Source organism: Gobio gobio (assembly GCF_949357685.1).
Source record: "Gobio gobio genome assembly, chromosome: 2".
Classification (NCBI taxonomy): Eukaryota; Metazoa; Chordata; class Actinopteri; order Cypriniformes; family Gobionidae; genus Gobio; species Gobio gobio.
In genome coordinates this window covers 4,763,687-4,786,973 of record NC_137098.1, presented here as the reverse complement: position 1 = coordinate 4,786,973, position 23,287 = coordinate 4,763,687, and the positions used below count along the sequence as shown (strand labels likewise).

Sequence of the window (23,287 nt, the reverse complement as noted above, 5' to 3'; positions counted from 1 at the left end):
GGAAATGTTGAGAGGCTAGTAACTTTGGAAAAACACAAGCCACTGTGACTGGTGAGCAAAAAAAAGCTAGTCAAGCCCTGCTCATATGTGCACACACACACATTTAGTCCAGCACAGAGCATTGTTTTAGATGATCAGTAAGTTTCGTCGCAAAATATATATGCCATAAAAGTAGATTTTTTGTGTTTTATACCTTTGGGTTAGACAGTGTGAATGCTAAATCAACCAGGACTAAATGTATCATTTTCTTTTTTGATCCGGACCCAAACAACCAAGAGAACCGAACTACAAGTGTGAACACACTCTTGAATACATTTCAATTTGAATCAAATCTGTGACCCTGGAGCACAAACACAGTCCTGCGTCTCACAGGTTTATTTGTGGCAAAAGCCAAAAATACATTTTTCTTTAAAGGCCAAAAATCATTAGAATAGTAAGATCATGTTCCATGAAGATATTCTGTAAATTTCCTACCATAAATATATCATAAATGTATTATTAGTAGTAATATGCATTACTATGGACTTCTTTTCGACAGCTTTAAAGGAGATTTTCTCAATATTTAGACTTTTTTGCACCCTTGAGTTGCATCTCGGCCAAATATTCTCCTTACAAACCATATATCAATGGAAAGCTTATTTACTCAGATGTTCAAATGGACCCTTATGACTGGTTTTGTGGTCACACATAGAGACATGTTATATGTTAACTACTCATTTTGTTTTTCAATTATATCACCCAACCCTAACTACAGGATTGAACCGTTTGTTCCAGCAATCAGTTACTGGTGCCGATTAATCAGCAAAACCGATCAATCGGTCAACTTCTACTATTAAACTTGAGTTATATTATATAATAAACCAATCTTAGGTTAAATTTCTTATGCAGTTTTGCTCCTCGAGTAAATGTATCTTGTTTAATGTTTAGTAGTGTTTACTGGAACACAAGATTTTGATATGTTGTCTATAGCCATGTCACCTTTATTTCTATAGTGCTTTATACTATACAGATTGTTTCAAATGCAGGGATAAACCGCACAATAATGCGTTCAGTTCTGCTCTAGAAAGACAATAGTGTCATTGTTGAGCTGAGGTCAGTTCAGTGTTGATTCACTTCAGTTCATCAGTTCAGCTGTAAATACAGAAAACATCATCCAGAACAGTTCAGTTCTTGTCAAATCATTACAGAATATTACGTTAATAATAATATTGCTGATTATTATTATTATGACTAACTCTCTATAGTATCTGTAGTGTAATATCTCTTATTTTCTGCCCTCAGATGTAAACGGCATGAATCTGGACGACTACAATATAAATGTCATTGGCAGTGTTTTCAAGCAGTGGTTACGGGACTTGCCCAATCCTCTGATGACCTTTGAACTCTATGAGGAGTTCCTGCGGGCCATGGGTGAGCAGATTAGCATTCACTATAGCAAATAGAGTTTTTTCAGTTGTCTTTTTGTTCTTTTGTTTGGCACACATTGAAATCAGTACTAGTGGACAATGTGACATGATTATTTATTTTAATTCATTTATTTATTTGCATTTTGTTTTGCTTTGGCAGACATTAAAATCAGGACTAAATTATTATTTATTTATTTGTTTTGTTTTGACTTACAATGGCTGCCATTTTTAGTGTAAATTATTTAATTTGATTGGTAACAGCCCTATAGTGTCTTATTCTAATTTAATTTCTAGATCAAATAAAAATAAAATTTAATGAAAGCTGTAGCATAGCCTATATTTAATAAGATTAGGGAAAAAATGCCCTTTATAAAAAGGTAAAAATATCACAAATATGCAGATTTAAATATGTCAAAGCTGATTGAACACTGGTGTGAAAATTGCTTCAGAATAAATTATATTTACAACACAAAAACAAAACAAAGCAAAAGAAAAATCTTATAAATAAATAAAAATAAATTATAATTGTCCACTAGTACCGATAATCTATTTTTATTTATTTATTAGATTTTTCTTTTGCTTTTTGTTTTGGCACACATTAAAATCAGTACTGAATGATTATTTATTTATTTATTTATTTATTTATTTATTTATTTATTTATTTATTTATTTATTTATTTATTTATTTATTTATTTATAATTTAAATAGATAAATATATTTATTTAATTTAATGTATTTATTTATTTAATTATGCACCCATGTTTTACATTTTTGCACACATTAAAATCAGTACTAAATGATTATTTATTTATTTATTCATTCATTTTTTGTTTTTGCACACATTAAAATCAGTACTGATTATTTATTTATTTATTTATTTATTTATTTATTTATTTATTTATTTATTTATTTATTTATTTATTTATAATTTAAATAGATAAATATATTTATTTAATTTAATGTATTTATTTATTTAATTATGCACCCATGTTTTACATTTTTGCACACATTAAAATCAGTACTAAATGATTATTTATTTATTCATTCATTTTTTGTTTTTGCACACATTAAAATCAGTACTAAATGATTATTTATTTATTTATTTATTTATTTATTCATTTTCTGTTTTGCACACATTAAAATCAGTGCTAGAAGACAATCTGGCATGCGATTATGTATTTCGCGTTTTGCTTTTTGTTTTATTTCGACACATTAAAATCACCCCCGGGTCACTCAGCCATTCATTCATTCCTAGCATAAAAATGTGAGATTTTTGCTGTAAAATTATAACAAAATCAAAGATCCCTAAAATTGTGCTGACAGTTTCTCTATTAACTACCTTTACATCTTGGATTCAAAGTTGTTTAAATTCTTTATTATAGCTTTTACACTGTGTTTAAGTAGATAATAAATCATTTCAACCAATAAATGATCAAATAATATAGAACACAATTTTAAATATACACATTTTTTGTGCATGTTATATATCCGTGCAGAGATGCTTTAGATAAACTGTTCATTTATAGAGGGCTAGTGTTTGAGCACAGATGGTAATGTCTCTCCAGGTCTCCAGGACAAAAAGGAAGTGATTCGAGGGGTTTACTCTGTAATCGACCAGCTCAGCAGAACTCACCTCAACACGCTGGAGCGCCTTATTTTCCATCTGGTCAGGTGAGACGCCAGCGTATTTCTCCAGATAATGACTGCACCAAAAGTAATGCTTGAACTATTACACAAAGTCTCAATGTGTTTGTGTAGCCCCGCCCACAGAGAAATCCCACGGCACATAGTATAGAGACAGAGCACATTTAGGCCACGCCCACATCGGGGGGGGGAACAATCCAACGCTCTCCATTGACTTTGCATTGCGTGAAGCGCCTCCTTGTAATTTTTGACTTATAACAAAAAAACAGAACAATGTCTGAAAGCTGATATGTGACAAGGTGTACAGCAAACAAGCTAATAAACACAGAAATACGTTTTTATAAGCTGTCGACCCAAAAAACGAGCGTTTAAGGAGACAAAAGTGGATACAGGCAATAAGACGTGAAGCTTCAGCTGAAGAATGGGGACATTTTGGGATCCTGACACTCAGTGTGTCTCAGTATGCCCACGTGTGCAGTAAACACTGTCACTGTTAAGTCAAATTTCCAAATGTCAGTTTTATATATTATATTTCCTGTCGCTGATTACGTTCCCCTCTAGTGTGTGTAGTTCTCAGTGTCTCAATTCTCAGTGTCTAAATTGACCTATCGGTAAGCCCCTCCCCTCGAACGCAGATGAGCCAATAGCAGTTGAGCATCAGTTGCGCTGGGACCTGAACTCGGACATCTTTAGGTTTCAGCGCCATAGAGAAACATTGGAAAATCCGAAGCTCTCATCGGTTTGATGGTGTTTATGCTACAAAAATGCTAAAATGTCGTGCCTGAGGTTCTGTAACACTGACTCCAGGGATCCTGAGAGGATTTTCTGTTTGTCAAACTCTCGTTAAGTTACGATTAAAGTCCCTGCTAACATACAAACCGAAATAACTAACTGTTCTCACGTCATGTAACACTGTAGGTCAAAAACACATTTCAGTGCCTCTCCATATTAAACTGGTTATATGTAAATTCATTTAATTTTAGATATGTTTAAGGTCTACATTATCTGTCCTACTAAGGAGTGCTTCTATTTTGATGGGTATTATAGTCTCCGGGTAACGAAAGGAAGAGCTCGCACGCAGTTTATCGGAGTTGTTTTGCAGATACAAAGTTTACCAGTTATTAACTGCACCCTCGAAAAGTCATAAGCTCTGTGTATATGTTTGTTTACTGTGAGTGTGTTTGTGTAATTTGCTGTGTATGTTAATGGTAATGCAACGGAGAGAGATAGTTTGTGAATGAGACGTTAATGCGCATTTCTTATGCTTTGTTTGTTCAGCTCTTACGATGATTTTTTTGGAGTGAAAAAGGACATAATAAACTTGATAAACCATCAGTAAAGTCTGGCCATCATTCGGACGGGATTATACGCTACATTCTGTGTCTAAAAACATCTCAGGATAAGGTTTTCACACTGACAGCTGTCATTGTAAGATATAGCAACTCTGTTTGTTTGTCCAAGTTAGCAACAGTAACTAAGGAGGGCGGGGCTTACCGATAGGTCAATTGCTTGTATCCACTTTTGTCTCTTTAAACGCTCGTTTTTTGGGTCGACAGCTTATAAAATCTTAGTTCTGTGTTTATTAGCTTGTTTGCTGCACACCCTGTCACATATCAGCTTTCAGACATTTTTTTGTTATAAGTCAGAAATGTCGAGGAGGCTCTTCACGCAATACAAAGTCAATGGAGACGGTTTGATTGCCCCCCCCGAAAGTGGGCGTGGTCTTCAGATTATGACGTGTGTCGCTCTGTTTCTACACTACAGATAAAATATGCTGTGATTGGCTTGCACTTTTTGTGCTTTTAGTTGGCTTTCAGTGCTGAAAATGTCAATCATGTTGTTCTGAGGCTTGTTTCTGCCGCCTACAGGATTGCCCTGCAGGAGGAAACTAACCGTATGTCTGCGAATGCGCTGGCTATCGTGTTCGCCCCCTGTATCCTGCGCTGCCCTGACACTATCGACCCTCTGAGGAGCGTTCAGGACATCGGGAAAACCACAGCGTAATGACAACTCTTACTTGCTTACTAACCGTCCTGATGCTAACATTTACAATACTAGTTCATTGTCATTGGACGTTAAAGGGTTAGTTCACCCAAAAATGAAAATTCTGTCATTAATTACTCACCCTCATGTCGTTCGACACCCGTAAGACCTCCCTTAATTTTCGGAACACAAATGAAGATATTTTAGTGTAAAGCTGATGCTGAGAAAGGCTTCAGATAGGCCTCCATTGGCATTCAGTACATTTACACTCACAAGACCCATAAAAGGCACTAAAAACGTCGTTACAAAGTCCATCTCACCACAGTGACTCTACAATAATCTTACGATGCGACGACAATAGTTTTTGTGCGCAAAAACAAAACAAAATAACACCTTTATCCAACTTGTTCTTGTCTTCCGTGTGCCTCCACGATGCATGCGCGAGAATATGACGTAGCGCCAGCGTTCGGGAATCCATGAAATGCCACTTTAACCCCATTTTGAGAACTACGCCGAGACCTAAAGCACGATCAATGTATAATTCAACAGCTTAGACACGCGCGTCTTCCTCTGCTCGTAAACAAATCGCTTCTGGGTCATGTGTCCGAACGCCGGATCTGCGTCATATTCTCGCGCATGCGTCGTGGAGACACACACGGAAGACAAGACAAGCTGGATAAAGGCGTTATTTAGATTTTTTTTTTGCGCACAAAAACTATTGTCGTCGCATCGTAAGATTATTGTAGAGTCACTGTGGTGAGATGGACTTTGTAACGACGTTTTAAGTGCCTTTTATGGGTCTTGTGAGTGTAAATGAACTGAATGCCAATGGAGGCCTATCTGAAGCCTTTCTCAGCATCAGCTTTACACTAAAATATCTTCATTTGTTCCGAATATGAACGGAGGTCTGACGGGTGTCGAACGACATGAGGGTGAGGAATTAATGACAGAATTTTCGTTTTTGGGTGAACTAACCCTTTAAATGCATTGATTTTTGCCATAACATGTTGGTTTTTTTTAAAGGTGTGTCGAGCTGATCATTTGCGAGCAGATGAATAAGTACAAGGCCAGGCTGAAGGACATCAACACTCTGGAGTTCGCCGAGAACAAAGCCAAGAGCCGACTGACGTTCATCCGCAGGTCCATGGTACGAGTCTTTTTCATATTTCTAAAGATGTCCAAATAACCCAGATGTCTAAAACCACTCAATGTTTCTGGATCAACATCCTTCTTAGAGCACTCTTATCTACCTTATTACCTCCCTCTTACTTTAGATGGTTAATGATTAGTGTGTTTGACAGGGATATAGTTTCATAACCAATAAAAGATATTGATCCAGGAAGTGTTGGTCCTGGTCCTGGAACGACATTCGTTTGAGTGTACTAAACAAAAACGATAGCTCTAGACTCTCATGTCAATCCCAGGACCATCACTGGTGCTAAAGAATGTGATGTTGTTCCAGGATCATGTCCTGCTTGTGTGAATCCCCCACATGAGCTCTGTCTTGACACTAACCCCGTCTCTCCTCTCCCTCCCCTTTCCTCTCTAATCCAGAAACCCGTAATAATCGCTGTTAGATTTATGAGCATAACCCGCAGTGCTGCGGCGGTAGGTACTGCGTTACCGTAAGTGTCATCATGTATACGCCTCGTCCCAGCACTGTGTGGTCCGTCTGTCTACATGATCACCACATGCAGACGCATTTGTGTTGCACTCACTCCATTTGACACTCTTTTTTACTTGCTTTCTCCGGTAATGAGCAGTCGAATTCATTCAGAAAGGTAAAAGCTTTGGGCTGAAGTGAGTGTGTGTTGTCCATCCAGGCTCCAAAATGAACATCGTAAACCAAACGGGACTTTGGAAATAAATCCGACCATTGATTGCAACAAAATACAACAAAATTGCAACAAAATACAATTTCGATCATAGTGTGACCAACAGCCTAATTCAGTGGTTCTCAAATGGGGGTACGTGAGATTGTAAAATATAGCCTACATATATCTAAAAAGTAGCATCCATGCAAAAATTTAAAATTATTATTTAATAACTATTTCAGGAAAATCATCAAATTAATTTTATATTCAGTAGGCTATTCAATTTCAGGACAAAAGTTGCAACGCAGTGATTACCACACATCAATTATAACTTAAATATAAAAAACCCAGACAATTATACTTGCAACCAATACATATACTTTCTGCTTAAAATAATACTAAAATACAAAATAACAAGACCAATTAAGGATAGTAAGAATTATTTTCAAGCATAAACGTAACAAAACTTAAGTAAACAGTGATTACCACACATCTGAACTATAACTTAAATATAAAATGAAATACACTTGCAACCAATACATGTGCAGAATACATATACTTCCTGCTTAGAATAATACTAAAATACAAAATAACAAGACCAATTATTATAGTAAGAATTATTTTCAAGCATAAACGTAACAAAACTTTTGAAGTAAAAAAAGTTATTTATATAGTATAAACTTAAATACAATTATAAAATGTTAATATTTGTTGAATAGTTTTATTCATCATATTTATGTTTTATTTTTGTAATGTGTTTTTGTTAAGTCATTGTTTTGAACTGCTTATTTACAATGGTTAGCTCACCATTAACTGTTTTCTTTTTTTTTTTTTCATTAAATCCAGACCAAAAATCCTAATAATCAAACTAAATCATAATAATTATTAATGTTAATAATAATATAGGGACTCCACAACAACAACCAAAAACATTCAAAAATGTATTGTCCCTGTTTTTTAATTAAAATATAAGTACAAATGAGATTTTAGTGATATTTTGACCACTCAAATATAGGAAATGTCCCCGGTTTCCATTTCAGAAATATGGTCACTGTTTTCTCTACATTAGTTTGAATCACATTTTTAGTGATGAGAAATATTTGCAATACATTTAGTCATGGATTATTATCATTTAAAATGTTCAAAATAGTTAATTTTTTTCAAATGTTTGAATTTTGTATCTGTTTATCTGTTCCAAAGTTGAATAAATCAGACACTGATGGCACAGTGCTCTGTTTTAAGTCTTTTTTTTTTTTCAACATGCTTTGCGCTAGCCTGGCGTGGCCATACTCAATTCTAGTCAGAATTTGAGTCTGATCTGCTCCGTTGGGCTGTGATTATGGGGCGTATTTCAACCCATCCAGGAAAGACCTCAATTGGATAGACCTACAACCAATCAGAGCAACGGAGCGACGCGTAACGTTAGTTGTCAAATGTCAACAGAACTCAACTGCACTGTGTTGCCAAGTCCGTGTTTTTCTCCATGTCCGCGGGTTGAAGCGACCCCAATTATGTGATTATATAAACCCAGGAATGCAAATTTTAGCAGGCAACCTTGCCAAAATAACACATTTTGCCAACCAAACGCCATTTTTTTCCGGAGAACCCCCCGGAAAGTTATTGTTTTGGGCTATAGTTTTGAGTAGCAATTGTGCGCGACATTGCAAAAACACTTGGCAACCCTGTCTGCACGCACGCTGGATTAAGTAACGTTACAAGAAGAAGATGAGTGTAAACGATCTTTGCCAGTAATAAAATAATGTAAGGATACACAGAGTACTTACCAACACGATCATCGTTTCTGAGAGAAATAGAAAAGGTGAATGCATATACGAACAAGTTCTCCGTTTAGGATTAGAACAAACTCAACCCAAGAGCCTTCGATGACGTGGATGATTACGTTACTGTTGATCATCTGTCCATCATCGTCTAAAGCCCGCCCTGATGATTTCATTGGTCCGAACAGTTTCTGTTCAGGCATAATTACTCCTCTATGGAGCGAGTCCAGACCGAATTGCCCGAGCAAAAAAAATTGTGGGCGGGGCTAAATTCGGCTGGCATCCAGGCTAGCTTTGCGCTGGTTAGGGGGCTAAAAAAATATTTCACAGGGGGTACATCATTGAAAAAAGGTTGAGAACCACTGGCCTAATGAATAACTTGTCGTTCATTTTGGACCCTGTGTCTGTAGAATGAAACTGCCAAACGCTTTCTGTGCTAATAGCAAAACGTCTTCACCATCTTCATATAATCTCCAGCTCCGCCACTCATCGCTGTGTGTTGTGTTTCGTTTGACAGGGTAAGGGCCAAATACACAGGGCGAAGTATCACACACCCTCTCCTCCGGTGAGTCCTCGCTCCCCATCCGTCCCGGAGCTGATGCAGGAGAGCGGAGACGAGGACGCCGCCGCCAAAGAGCCGGATGTCTCTGAGCAGCAGCAGGTCGCCATGCAGCAGGAGGAGAAAGTGCTGACCGAACAAATCGAGAGTCTGCAGAAAGAGAAGTAAGAGCTTCAGCGTGGACATTGAGGCTGTTTTTGGAATAGCATATCATCATAATATTACGGCGTATGAATACTAGGGGTGGAGCGGTTCTCTGTAAAACCCACGGTTCGGTACACACTTGCTCCGCCGCTCATCTCTAATCTGACGACGCATCTATAATAATGTTTGTTGAAAATAACAACGTGTATAACAGACAGACAGAGTTAAGGCCCTTTCACACCGGACGCGTAACGAAAAAGCGAATATTTCGTGTGCGAATAGTTCGCGTTTAAACCATACACACCAGCCGCAACGCGAGTTTGCGACGTTTCAGAGCTCCAACATTCCCAAACATTCACGGCAACAGCTGAGAAACACGGACACGTAATCATTCAGTGGAGACGAGCTTTTAATTTTCTTTAAAAGACAGAGAAGAATGTTTTGTGTGCAGCCAGTCTTAAAGAACAGAGAGTCTGAAGAGGATCATGCTCATCTCCTACAGGAGCTAAAACTTTATCATGGCCGGTTCTGCTCTTGCTTTCAAATGTCCGTGGGACAATTTGAGGAGCTCCTCCAGACAGAGACGGTAGCAGCACATCTGACGACACACACACACACACACACACACACACACACACACACACACACACACACACACACACACACACACACACACACACACTCACACTCACACTCACACTCACACTCTCTCTCTATCTCTCTCTCTATCTCTCTATCCCTCTCTCTCTCTCTCTATCTCTATCTCTCTCTATCTCTCTCTATCTCTCTCTATCTCTCTCTCTCTATCTCTCTCTATCTCTCTCTATCTCTATCTCTCTCTCTCTCTCCCTCTCTCTCTCTCTCTCTCTCTCTCTCTATCTCTATCTCTCTCTCTCTCTCTCTCTCCCTCTCTCTCTCTCTCTCCCTCTCTCTCTCTCTCTCTCTCTCTCTCTCTATCTCTCTCTCTCTCTCTCTCTCTCTCTCTCTATCTCTCTCTCTATCTCTCTCTCTCTCTCTCTCTCTCTTCAGGAACGGCTCGATCCGGAGCTGCTGTGTTTCCAGTTGAGTCACAATGTAAACATTTAAGTGCCACATTCAGTCGTACTGACGGAAACACATTCACTTTCTATAGTCGCGGACGTATTGATTATAATATCGTAGTCTGTAGCCTATAGTGGGCAAACACATCTGCATCTGTACAGCTGTAAACACAACTACAGCTGTAATCTCATGAGAAATGCGGTTAATGTTGATTGAATGGCTAGTGACATCAACTGGACATTTCGTCACCTTTGTTTCCTTGTATGTGATTGGTTTAAGCCTTTTCTGTCGCTGCGAGTGTTAAAAAAAATCGACATCGAAACGAAAAAAATAAACATCGTTTTTTCGCCACAGCACATTCGCGTTCGGTGTGAAAGCTCTCATTACACAAGCAGCTGATCAAAAAATAAAACCATCGCGCGAATTATTCGCGCGTCAAAATCGCGTCCAGTGCGAAAGGACCTTTAGGCTAATGTATGTTTCTGTTGATGGATACACACATTCTGGCTTCCCAATACGTTACACCAGCGATGATCAAACGCGTGGACAAAACAGTCACTCTTGTACACGAGTGTGTATGTCGCTCATGATATAATCATTTACACTGTTATTATTGCATCCTGTTAATGTACAACAATATAAGATATAGTGGTGCATATAGCATGTATCTGTCAAAATAAAGTATAAATAGCATCAAATTACTATTTACACTGCCACTTTTACATGGTGTAAATAGAATATATCACTATTTTCACTTAGTAAACAGCATCTACAGCTATTTGCAGTCATCTATCGCTAAAAAAAATTTATTTTCACTTGGTGTAAATAGCCGCTGCCTTTAAAAAAAAACTAAACTTAACTCATTTAAGCCTTGCCAATTTAAACATTCAAGAGCAAGACGTGAAAGAGAAGTTATGCGTGCTGAGAGAAGGTGTATGCACTGCAAAAAATGCTTTTCTTACTTAGTATTTTTGTCTTGTTTTCAGTTCAAATATCTAAAAATCTTACATTAAGAAGCATTTACTAGACAAGCTAAAGTTTTTGTCTTGTTTAGGGGGAAAATAACTCAAAATTAAGTGAGTTTTTGCTTCAAATAAGCAAAATAATCTGCCAATGGGGTAAGAAAAATAATCTTGTTTTCAGTTTGAATTAAGATTATTTTGCTAACCCCATTGGCAGATTATTTTGCAAATTTTCAGCAAAAACTCACTTAATTTTGAGTTATTTCCCCCCAAAACAAGACAATAATTTTTATTTGGCTAGTAAATGCTTCTTGTTTTGAGAATTTGTAGATGTATGGACCAGAAACAAGACAAAAATACTAAGTAAGAAAAGCATTTTTTATGAGTGTGTGTGTGTTTGTGATTTATGAAGACAATAACAATAACAAAATGTTGTACAATAACACGGGGTATTACACTTGTATTACGATGTAAACATGAAATATGAGGACATTTCATATGTCCTCACTTTTAAAATAGCTTTTAAAACATACTAAACAATGTTTTATTAAAAATGTAAAAATGCAGAATGTTTCCTGTGATGGGTAGGTTGTGTGTGTGTGTGTGTGTGTGTGTGTGTGGGTAGGTTTAGTGTGTGTGTGTGTGTGTGTGTGTGGGTAGGTTTAGTGTGTGTGTGTGTGTGTGTGTGGGTAGGTTTAGTGTGTGTGTGTGTGTGTGTGTGTGTGTGTGTGTGGGTAGGTTTAGTGTGTGTGTGTGTGCGCGTCACAGATAGCTCTCAAATATTGAGTTCTCTTTCGAGTCTTGTGCTTGAACGGACAAATTCTACAAATAATGTGTCTTGGCGAGTATCTTCGCAAACATAGATATTAGGTTATGTCTGAAGTAAAGCGTAAACAGTTGAGAAAGACGTGTGTTCATGTGTAGTTTGTACTCTTTCAGTGCATTATTTCTTAAAGGGACAGAAGCCATTTCCTGCTGTCTCTGTTTTTAATGTTAATCGAACCACAAATGACACAGAAATCACTCTCTGCTCTTGACTAAATAGCTTTTTTAACTTCAATAATGATGAATATTTATTTAATTTATACAGTGAAGATTATAATATGCAATGTTATTTTATATTTGATTACTTTTTTCCATTTCTGTTGCTGAAAAACCTGAAAAGCACTGTTTATTTGATATGCATCTTTGCTCTATTGTAAAGTGTTTGTGCTGTTGCTTGTAGTTTGATTATGTTCTTATTTTGTTTATTTTTATTTGACAAATATCCTAATTACCCTGAACTTATACTGCACCGTACTGAAACCGTGACCCTAAAACCGTGATGCAAACTGAACCGTGAGTAATGTGAACCGTTCCACCCCTAATGAAGATATACTGTGAGTTAGTGTGTGGTAGCCGTAGACCGTGCACTAGTATTGCTTCATGAACACAGCCATAGCCTGAGATTTGTCTCCTCACAGGGAGGAGTTGACCTTTGAGATCCTTGCTCTGGAGCCGCGGGCGTCCGATGACGAGACTCTGGAGTCCGAGGCGTCCATCGGCACAGCAGACAGCTCTGAAAACCTCAATGTGGACTCTGAGGGAGCCACTTCTGACTTCTCTGGTGAGTAACTAGTGCGTCGCTAACTTAGAAGCATATTAGGTGCGTCCCAATTGACCATATGCACGGTCACTTTCTGGTTTTCAATAAGCCAGCTTGGGCATTTCTGGTGAACTGTTAGCTGTCAGACTGTACATCAAAACCATCAACGGTTGAGTTTTTAATGTTAAAGGGTTAGTTCACCCAAAAATGAAAATTCTGTCATTAATTACTGACCCTCATGTCGTTGGACACCCGTCAGACCTCCGTTCATCTTCAGACACAAATGAAGATATTTTAGTGTAAATCTGATGGCTCTGAAAGGCCTCCATTGGCTCAATGCACTTTACACTCTCAAGACCCTTAAAAGGCACTAAAGACGTCGATACAAAGTCCATCTCACTACAGTGGCTCTACAATAACTTTATGAAGCGACGACAATAGTTTTTGTGCACAAAAAACCCCTAAATAACGACTTATATAGTGATGACGATTTCAAAACACGGCCTCATGAAGCTTCGAAGCATTATGAATCAGTGAGTCGAATCAGCAGTTTGAAATCTAAATTTCAGCGGTTTGACACGCAATCCGAATCATGATTCGACTCATACTCATCCAACTTGTTCTTGTCTTCCGTGTGTGTCTCCACGACGCATGCGCGAGAATATGACGCAGATCCGGCGTTCGGACACATGACCCAGAAGCGCTTTGTTTACAAGCAGAGGAAGACGCGCGTATCTAAGCTGTTGAATTCTACATTGATCGTGCTTTAGGTCTCGGCGTAGTTCTCAAAATGGGGCTTAAGTGTGTATTTCATGGATTCCCGAACGCTGGCGCTACGTCATATTCTTGCGCATGCGTCTTGCTAAAAAGGTGTTATTTTGATTTTTTTTGCGCACAAAAACTATTGTCGTCGCATCGTAAAATTATTGTAGAGTCACTGTGGTAAGATGAACTTTGTAACGACGTTTTAAGTGCCTTTTATGGGTCTTGTGAGTGTAAATGTACTGAATGCCAATGGAGGCCTATCTGAAGCCTTTCTCAGCATCAGATTTACACTAAAATATCTTCATTTGTGTTCCGAATATGAACGGAGGTCTTACGGGTGTCGAACGACATGAGGGTGAGGAATTAATGACAGAATTTTCATTTTTGGGTGAACTAACCCTTTAATGTCTTTGATTGGTGTTATTTAATGATGTGTATATTTTGTGACTCTCAACAGAGCGAGGCCCAGCGCTGACCATCTCGAGGCCCAAGAGGTCTGAAGGGAAGGTCAGGCGAGTTCTGCGGAGACAGCCTGAATCCCTGGACTCAATGGACTCCAGCTCTACCGTCTCCTCGGTGTCGTCTTCCTACATGCAATCAACCGCACGAACCCATAAATTACGCTTGCGTTCCAAATCGCCTTCGACCCACTTATATCCATCCAGCCCCCCCGATAGCCTGGACCAGCCGGAGCAGGATGAAGAGGAGCGACCGCAGTTCACCAGCCGGGGAACTTTCAACCCAGAGAAAGGCAAACAGCGTCTGCAGGGCACCAAGAGCTCCCCTCAGAGACTACGCGACCCTCCGGCGGGCGGCGGGCGGAAGAAAGATCCGGATTTGCCGCCCCAGCAGGTGGTGGTTTACGGAAGCAACGAGTTCATGGTGTGAAGGCCGCAAGGTTCATCCACGGAGAAGAGCTCGGCCCTCCCTGCGACGCTCACTCGAGTTCACGTTTGCTGCATTATAGTCCTTAAGTGCCATGTTGAGAGAGATGGGCTTCCAGGAGCAGGGCAAAGGGAACGCTGAACCGTTCCCAAACGGGATGATCTCCTTTGATTGGGCGATCCCGTTGGAAATGCGGTCCAAAGGCGGGAGACGAAGCCATTGATGAACTCCACGAATTCAAGCTGCTTTAACGTTTACAATGTAGAACCATGCGAGCAGCTTTCTCTGCCATGTATTTGCCCCGCCCCAAGCCTATTTAATACGTTTTATTTACATGGAATATATAAATCTATATTATAGTGTACAAAGCCAGAGCAGGTTCATATATTATATCTTGAATGCGTTGGAGAGAGAAGTGCGGACGTTGTGTGTGAGTGTGTGTCGCGCTGCTTTTTTGTGTCGTGCTTGGAGGGAAATGATGCCATTTAAAGGGACCAAGCAAACTGGTGTTAAAACGCCAGGGGATCCCGACTCCGAACGAAGACTCGGACGTCTTCCAAAATCACCATACAGTGTATTAAGTCATTACGTCAAATCAAAGAAACCAGTGTTAAAACACAACACGTCGCCACAGAGTTACTAGATTTGCTATTAAATATAATCCATAAAATTTAGGATCATTCATGCCCTGCGAACATGAATTACCTCTTGCCAGAAAATGACTTAATATATTACCAAATGGTCTCTTCTGCCTGTGTATATATATATAGTGCGATACGCCGGATTCTTTTTCTAAATATTTAATTATTAAAAAACATGGCTATAATAATCCACAGAAGTGCATTTGGATTCGACACGCCGCTCGCATTCAGCTGATATTAGTAAGTCCGTCGTTAGTTATCGATTGCGAAATGAACAAAATGGTGCCACCAGCAAAAGTTATTTCTATGGTTTCTGCAACTTTAAGATGAATCATTGTCACCCTTGTGTTAAACTGTGATTCTGACATGGTGTGTGAAGGGTTTTTTTCTGCATGTGATGGAGTGAGTGTACATCGATCTCAGAATCAAGACTGTTAATTTATATTCTGTTATTTAGATCTTGTGCATTGCTGACTCTGGTCACGCCGCCTGCAGGATTGAGCAAACCGCCGTCTGGCCTCAGATTTGTCTTCTGTCATGTGTTGAACAAATATTTCTAATGGAAGAGAGAGAGAAAAAAAGCAATGGTTGTAAAATAAATGACACATTTTGAACAAATGAGAACTGGTTTGTTGCATGAAAGAGACCTGCTGACTTGTTTCCGCCCACATTCAGGTTTTGTATTTTGATTGATTTGAGGGAGAACTTGAACGACCTGTTTGTCCTGCTCCAGTCTCTTCTCGTTCAACTCCTCTACTATCTATCACCCCCCCCCCCCCCCCCCTTTTTGAGGATAGATGTGAAAATGCACTTTCCAAACTGAATGAATGCTTTGGAAGGCTGAATTAAAGTTGGTCTCTTTTTAAACAGACACTCAGCAAAGATTGTTGCTGAAATGAAAGTGGAAAATAAGTTTACTGTAAAGCAAATGTACTGTACTATTTTACAAAATAATACTTATTCTAAAATTGCTATAAAATCAAATATGTCTAACCAAGTTGTGTTCCAAATTTGAAGTTGATATCACACAAATTGAGGGCATAATACCGAAAATAGCCACCAGGGGCCTGTTGCACAAAAGTAGAATTAAGACATCCGGGATAAATGACTCAGCTGAGCTCAATGAAGCCAAAACATGTGCGTCCAGGCTTAATTGGTTGCACAAAGACCAAGCCAGGATGAGCAGACACGGATTCATTAAGCCAGGTGAAACCAATCCTGGATAGGTGCGCGCTCACGGCTCACTCAAATAGACCCCGCCACAGATCACAGATTAACTGATTTACCATGGCAACTAGAGCCGCGTACTTTTCCCCGTCGGAAGCACAAATCCTCATGGAGGCATACGAGGAGGTAAAGGATATAATTAAGAAGAAAGGCAACACCGCCACAGTGATAAAGCAAAGAGAAAAAGCGAAGGCAAAGTATTGCAGACCGCCTGAATGCGTAAGTAGTGCACAATTACACACTCACCGCTCCGCTGAAACATCACAATTACAATTCAAATATTTAATTCACATCTCCAAAAACGCAGTTGTACTGTAATTATGAAACGGTTAAATTTTTAATTGAAATGCACTGCAGATATGAGTGAAATTGTGTAAAGTAACTCCATCACACTGTATAAAGCTATGATAAATTATTATTAAAGCCATACATTATTATTTAACATTACTACGCTCAGTACGTTTTAATCTTAGCCGTTGTACTCTGCTGCTTATGTTGTCCACCGTTTTTTTTGTGTTTCTCCTGCTTTTATTAATGTAAAGCTGCTTTGACAGAATGAAACAATTGTGAAAAGTGCTATATAAATAAAATTTAATTGAATAAATAGATGAGCTATAATAATAATCACTTTAATTTATATAGCGCCTTTCAAAGGACCCAAGGTCGGTTGCTCACTGCACTGCAAAAATGTCTTTCTTAGTATTTTTGTCTTGTTTTCATTAAAAAAAAAAAAAAATCTAATAAAAATCTTAAATATTTTCTTGAGCAAAATTACCTAGGAAAATAAGCAAAAAAATCTGCCAGTGAAACAAGAGAAAAAATTAAGTGTTTATGGAAAAAGTACTTATTTCAAGAGAATTTCTTATTATATTGACAGATTTTTTTATTTTTTTGCTTGTTTTAAGCACACATTTACTTAAAGTTTATATTTTTTGTCTAAACTATACTTATTTTGCTAGGTCATTTAGCAAATCAAGAAAATGCATCTTTATTTAAGTTTTTATTTTTTTTTTATTTTTTTTTTTTTTACTGAAAACAAGACAAAAATACCAAGTCGTGTGTGTGTGTGATGTAGATTAAACATGAACGGGCCAAAACGGACATGGCAGCAGGTCAAAATAAAGGCAGGCCCGTCTTAGAGGGGATCCCTGGGGGGAAAGAGACGAGCATGGGTTCCTCCCAAGATGCCACCCGCTTCATTCAAGGTATGTCCTTCCATCTCCACATGGGATACAACCACATTCATATTGAATCAATTTGGACTGTCTGACTTTGGTTTACCTATTGCCTTGCAGGGTCTGGCAGCACTGTGTTCCTGTTAGAGCCACCAGCACAAGCACCAGACGATGCTGATCCAGTGAGTACTCCATCAAAGGCATACTGTAGGCCTGGAATGTCTTGTCTACTAGCTTCAATATGAATCCGATTAAATGTGATAGGCTGAAGGCCCCAGTGCAGCAGCAACAGCACATGATGGAGACGATGATGAGGAGGAGACCATCTCTCTGGATTCCAGAAGGCATGAGGTATCATGTTAAGACTGTGAAAGTACTTTTTACTCTACAATGGTGAGAAGTCCTCATCAAAATCAAAAAATCTAATTTCTTTTACAGGACCCAGATGCTATACAGTGGTAAAACCAGCCTGGCAACATAGTGTGTATTAATAAAAGGACACCACATCCTGCCAAATTCCAGCTGCGCTAATTGTATTGTGTTCACAGAGCTCACAAGCTATCAGAAAGTTGTATGGCAACCACCTCCGGCGCCAAATAGAACTGGCAGACAGACATTCAGTACAAGAAGAAAAAGTTGGAAAATCTTGCACTGGAGTCCGAAATAAAAAAGAGGACAATTAGGAAACTGGACCTTGAAATAAAAAAACTTGAGAGGGAGGTGAGATATGCCTTCAATGTACACTGTAAGCTAACTGTAACACAAATGTATTAATCATTATTTTTCTTTCCTCCCCCAGCTCCAAGAAGATGACACAGCTCAAAATAAAAATTAGGTATATTCTCGTAAAGTCAAGTGAGCCATGACATATGAGCTCTTATTGTGAGCACATAGGATGGTGGCATCTTTATAAGTTTTTTTTTATTTTCCCAGCAATCAGTACAACCAAGTCATCGTTATAAGGCATCGCCCTCTTTTGCCCACCCCCCCAGCACCAGGTGTGGCCACTAGCCTATATGAAGGCCCAAAATTGTGTGTTCCTTTCTGCTCTAACAATGGCATGCCCATTCTTGCGAGATGTGGTGGATGAAGAAGCACTTGTGCTGAGGAGAGCCTTCAGGCGAGAAAGGGTCTTCAGGGACCGGTTGGACCCACTGGCCTTCCCTGATGACCATCTATATGAAAGATACAGGTTTTCTGCAGATGGCATCAGGTATCTATGCAGACTACTGGGTCCCAGGATTAAGCACCGCACTGCACGGAGCCATGCACTGAGTGTGGAGCAAATGGTTTGTGTGGCCTTGCGCTTTTTTGCTAGTGGAGCCTTCCTGTACTCAGTGGAGGATGCAGAACAGCTGAACAAGGCCACAATTTGCCGCACAATAAGGAGTGTGTGTCTGGCTATCAAAGCATTAGCAGATGTCTTCATCTCCTTCCCTGGCCACAGAAGACTCTGTGACATCAAAGAGGAGTTCTATAGGATTGCAGGTAAGAGGTTCTACAAATTACAGGACAACTGTTAACACATAGTAGGATACTCATTACTTTGTGTGACCGGTTTCCCCAATGTCATTGGTGCAGTGGACTGCACACACATAAGGAAAAAAGCCCCCTCAGGTGCCCATGAGGCCGATTTTGTGAATAGGAAATCCTTTCACAGCATTAATGTTCAGGTGAACATAGCTTTTTGATATCGTCCATTGACGAACACTCTGCATTGCCAGTGATGTGCATTGATTGGTGTAATATTCCTCATCTTATGATTTCAGATGGTCTGCAATGCTGACTGTGTGATCAGCAATGTTGTGGCAAAATGGCCTGGCTCAGTCCATGACTCCAGAATCTTTCGGGCCTCTGAAATCTATCAGTGCCTATCACAAGGTAAGCCACACAACCCCTATTTATAACCATCATGGCTGTGTCAAGAATATCACTGTTTATGAGGTAGTAATGATGAGATTGTGTTGACAGGTGAATTCTCTGGTGTGTTGCTGGGAGACAGGGGGTATGGCTGCCAGCCTTTTCTCCTGACACCTTTCACAGACCCCCAGGAAGCACAGCAGGCCTACAACCATGCCCATGCCAGGACCAGGGCCAGAGTTGAAATGACCTTTGGCCTCCTGAAGGCACGCTTTCACTGCCTTCACAAATTAAGGGTCAGCCCTGTTAGGGCATGTGATATTACTGTGGCTTGTGCTGTCCTCCACAATGTGGCCTGCCTGAGGAAGGAGAGGGCCCCCAGAGTGCCACCAGCCATGGACTGGGACAATCCGGCAATCTTCCCTGATGACGACAGTGGTCGGCTGCTGAGGGACCAATATGTGTTGAATAATTTTAGTTAGTATGTGTGCTTTCAATTTTGGTTAAATATGTCCTGCGGTGGCAGAGGAATGTGGGTTTTTGTTGGTTCGTTTTTTTACGAATTTGGCCTCTTATGATGATTGTGCGGTATACTGTGTGTAATACAAGGCTGCAGGGAGGCTACTGCATCCATTCATTTGTCTGTTCAGTTGATGTGTATGGATTTGTCCTGCATTTATTTTAGTGTGCAGACATGCAGGGTGTGTTATATACAGACCTTTGAATGTGTATGTATCATTTTGTATAATATGCTTTGATTCTGTGCTTTCCATCTTGTAGAGTCACTGTGACTTCAGTTTCGAAAGGAGCTGATGGTTTACCTGCTTTGTTTTGTCCTTATTCAATAAAGGAACATAATGTTACACATTGTGTTTTTATATTCAAATGGAATGTGTATTTGTTTATATGACAGGGTACTAGGGCCACACTGAAGAAAAAGGATAAAGTCATAAATTTATGAGGCTGGTTCTTTCTGCAGAAAAGCTACATATTCTTTTTACAGTTTTGATACTTATGACAATGTGATCCTTAATATTCTGGCACATCAGCATGTCTTTGTTTATGAAACCATACTGAAGTACAATTTCACGAAATGCCCCACATCTGTCATTTTAACAACTGTCCTCCTTTAAAACAACTGGTTACAATATTATGACTTGTCTTTTTTTTCCCTCTGTGGCCCTAATATTCTATCATTTTATATATAGCCTTATAGTCTATGGGAAACTGTAAATTATCTAATGATAGCAACATCATCTAAAAATCATTATTTATCCAAAATCATTGAAATTATGACCACAAACGTTTAAATAATGATAGTGGGTCTAGTTATATGTGATAACAATGTATAGTGAGCAGTGAAATAACTATTGGTTTCCATTTGTGGTGACTGCTGACTGACATTAGGGATGAGATTAAATAGATCCTGGAATTTAGCCTGGTCTGGAGCAGGCTAGCTCCACAGAATAAATCTCCATGGTAATTTATACCATAACATATCCTCCTGCCCCCTATCCAGCTTTAGTGCAACCGGATTACGGATCAATTGAGCCAGGATCACCTAGATATCCTGGCTTAATCCCTTATCCTAGTTTTGTGCAACAGGCCCCAGGTGACACATTATATTTAATTTATGCATTCTCCTGTAACAAATTAATACATTTCTGTCACAACATCACTTGTATCACAAAACAGTTGCCAAATATGGAACCTTGAGTCTCAGACCTTTCCGACGATATGCGTGTTGTCATGATTAGAAAACGTTTTTATTATAAAATTAAACCCCGCCCACTAGTGGGCGGAGCCTGCAAAAAGACTTTAAAGTACCTTTTCGTTGATAACGCAGTGTCCGATTTCAAAACGGTTTTCGCAGGATTCATTTATAGTGTTTAAGCTTTTAATTTATGGGGTTAATCTAAAGAGAGCATCCGGTGTGGTGACAAATCAGGTCCCCCTCGAACCCGGGTAACTTTTAGGACCCCAATCGACCCCATTGGATCAACTATATTACATAATGGGTAACCTCTTCAGCGCCTGATTACAATTCCTACAAAATCATGCTATGATAAATGCTGTTTGAACGACATTAAAATGAACATTAATGTCTGTATTAGTTAGCTAATGTACTAGCATAGCATACAGGTACCTGAATTAGCCTGGTAGCTTTGTATATACGCGCATTTGCACTTACCCTAAATGATTCATGATCATATTTAATGTAATTACGTGTTAAATGCCTAAATATTTCATTTAAAACAGAATGTAATGATGTGGAATAATTCACTTAATAAGCTACTATTATTTATTAATTAGCAGTTTATCAAGTGAAACACGTTCAATTTGTTTTATTATTCGCTATATAGTAACGTATACATATTTTAAATTAATATCGTTCGTATACATAGTATAATCATTAACTGATAGTTGATAGAGACCCGATTTCTCATGACACTAGTGTATCAATCCCATTGGTTTAAATTGCTTTTAAAGGTGCAGTGTGTAAATTAGCGGCATCTAGTGGTGAGGTTGTGAATTGCAAATCACTTTTGAAGCACATAGACAAGCTACGGTGGCCGACACAGGACAAATATGTCGTCTGAGACAGCAGAGAGTAGCTAGCGCACTGTGGAGAAGTTTGTCCGTTTAGGGCCACCGTAGAAACCTGACGGCACAAAATGGCGACTTCACTGTAAGGGACCCGCGGTGTGTGTGTAGATAGAAACGCCTCATTCTACGGTAATGAAAACACAACGGCTCATTATGAAAGGTCTTTATACACCACTGAAAACATAGTTATGTTTATTATATTGCATTTCTGTCAATAGAGCCTCATAAATACTACACACTGCACCTTTATTAGCTACCCTCTTTTGTACCTGATTACAATCCCTACAAAAGCATGCTATGATAAATGCTGTTTAAACTACATTATAATATACACATTAATGTCTGTATTACTTAGCTTATGTATTAGCATAGCATAGATTCCCAAATTAGCCTGGTTGCTTTGTTTATACACACATTACACTTTAGCTATTGTTATTATTATTTTTATTAACAGTTTATCAAGTTTAAAAAGTCCAGTTTGTTTTATGCGCTATATAGTAACGTATACACATTTTAAATTAATATCGTTCATATGTACATAGTATTATCATTAACTGATAGTTGATAGTGACCCGATTTGTCATGACACTAGTGTATCAATCCCATTGGTTCAAATTGCTTTTAAAGGTGCAGTGTGTAAATTAGCGGCATCTAGCGGTGAGGCTTCACTGTACTCCCTACAGTAAAGCCGCCATTTTGTGGCGTCAGGTTTTGGTAAATAGAAATGCCTCATTCTAAGGTAATAAAAACATAACGGTTCATTATGTAAGGTCTTTATACACCACTGAAAACATAGTTATGTATATTATATTGCATTTCTGTCAATTTATCCTCAGAAATACTACACACTGCACCTTTACTGACGATTACATTAATGTCTGTATTAGTTAGCTTATGTATTAGCATAGCATAGATACCCAAATTAGCCTGGTAGCTTTGTTTAATGACACACATTACACTTAATAAGCTATTGTTATTATTATTTATGTATTAATTAACAGTTTATCAAGTGAAAAGTCAAATTTGTTTTATTATGCACTATAATAGTAACGTATACATATTTTAAATTAATATCGTTCGTTTGTACTTAGTATAATGGTTGATATAGACCCGATTTGTCACCATAGCGGCCTAAGGGAATTGTAATTGTGTGAGAGCTGTTAAACCTGCTTTACTGCTGCCAAAGGTGGGGAGTTATTTCGATTCGACC

The 23,287-nt window shown here is 38.7% G+C and overlaps 2 protein-coding genes across 4 annotated transcripts in view; both read left to right on the top strand.

The window, feature by feature from the left end:
* myo9aa (myosin IXAa) overlaps window positions 1-16,203 on the top strand; it is a 261,447-nt gene extending 245,244 nt beyond the window's left edge. For all 3 annotated transcript variants that reach the window (XM_079806507.1, XM_079806505.1, XM_079806506.1), the window contains 7 exons: window positions 1,282-1,410; window positions 2,973-3,078; window positions 4,920-5,051; window positions 6,058-6,181; window positions 9,144-9,349; window positions 12,796-12,938; window positions 14,140-16,203. In XM_079806507.1, coding sequence (XP_079662633.1) covers window positions 1,282-1,410; window positions 2,973-3,078; window positions 4,920-5,051; window positions 6,058-6,181; window positions 9,144-9,349; window positions 12,796-12,938; window positions 14,140-14,570 — 1,271 coding nt within the window. In that variant the 3' untranslated portion in view covers window positions 14,571-16,203. The remainder of the gene's footprint in view (window positions 1-1,281; window positions 1,411-2,972; window positions 3,079-4,919; window positions 5,052-6,057; window positions 6,182-9,143; window positions 9,350-12,795; window positions 12,939-14,139) is intronic.
* Window positions 16,204-17,585: 1,382 nt separating this feature from the next.
* Window positions 17,586-20,353, top strand: LOC307122733 (putative nuclease HARBI1). Its single transcript, XM_079810912.1, has 9 exons — window positions 17,586-17,640; window positions 17,731-17,792; window positions 17,875-17,961; window positions 18,049-18,330; window positions 18,410-18,445; window positions 18,544-19,098; window positions 19,192-19,283; window positions 19,380-19,491; window positions 19,582-20,353. The coding sequence occupies exons 6-9, from the start codon at window positions 18,627-18,629 to the stop codon at window positions 19,950-19,952; spliced, it is 1,047 nt and encodes a 348-aa protein (XP_079667038.1). The 5' UTR covers window positions 17,586-17,640; window positions 17,731-17,792; window positions 17,875-17,961; window positions 18,049-18,330; window positions 18,410-18,445; window positions 18,544-18,626; the 3' UTR covers window positions 19,953-20,353.
* The last annotated feature ends 2,934 nt before the right edge of the window (window positions 20,354-23,287 follow it).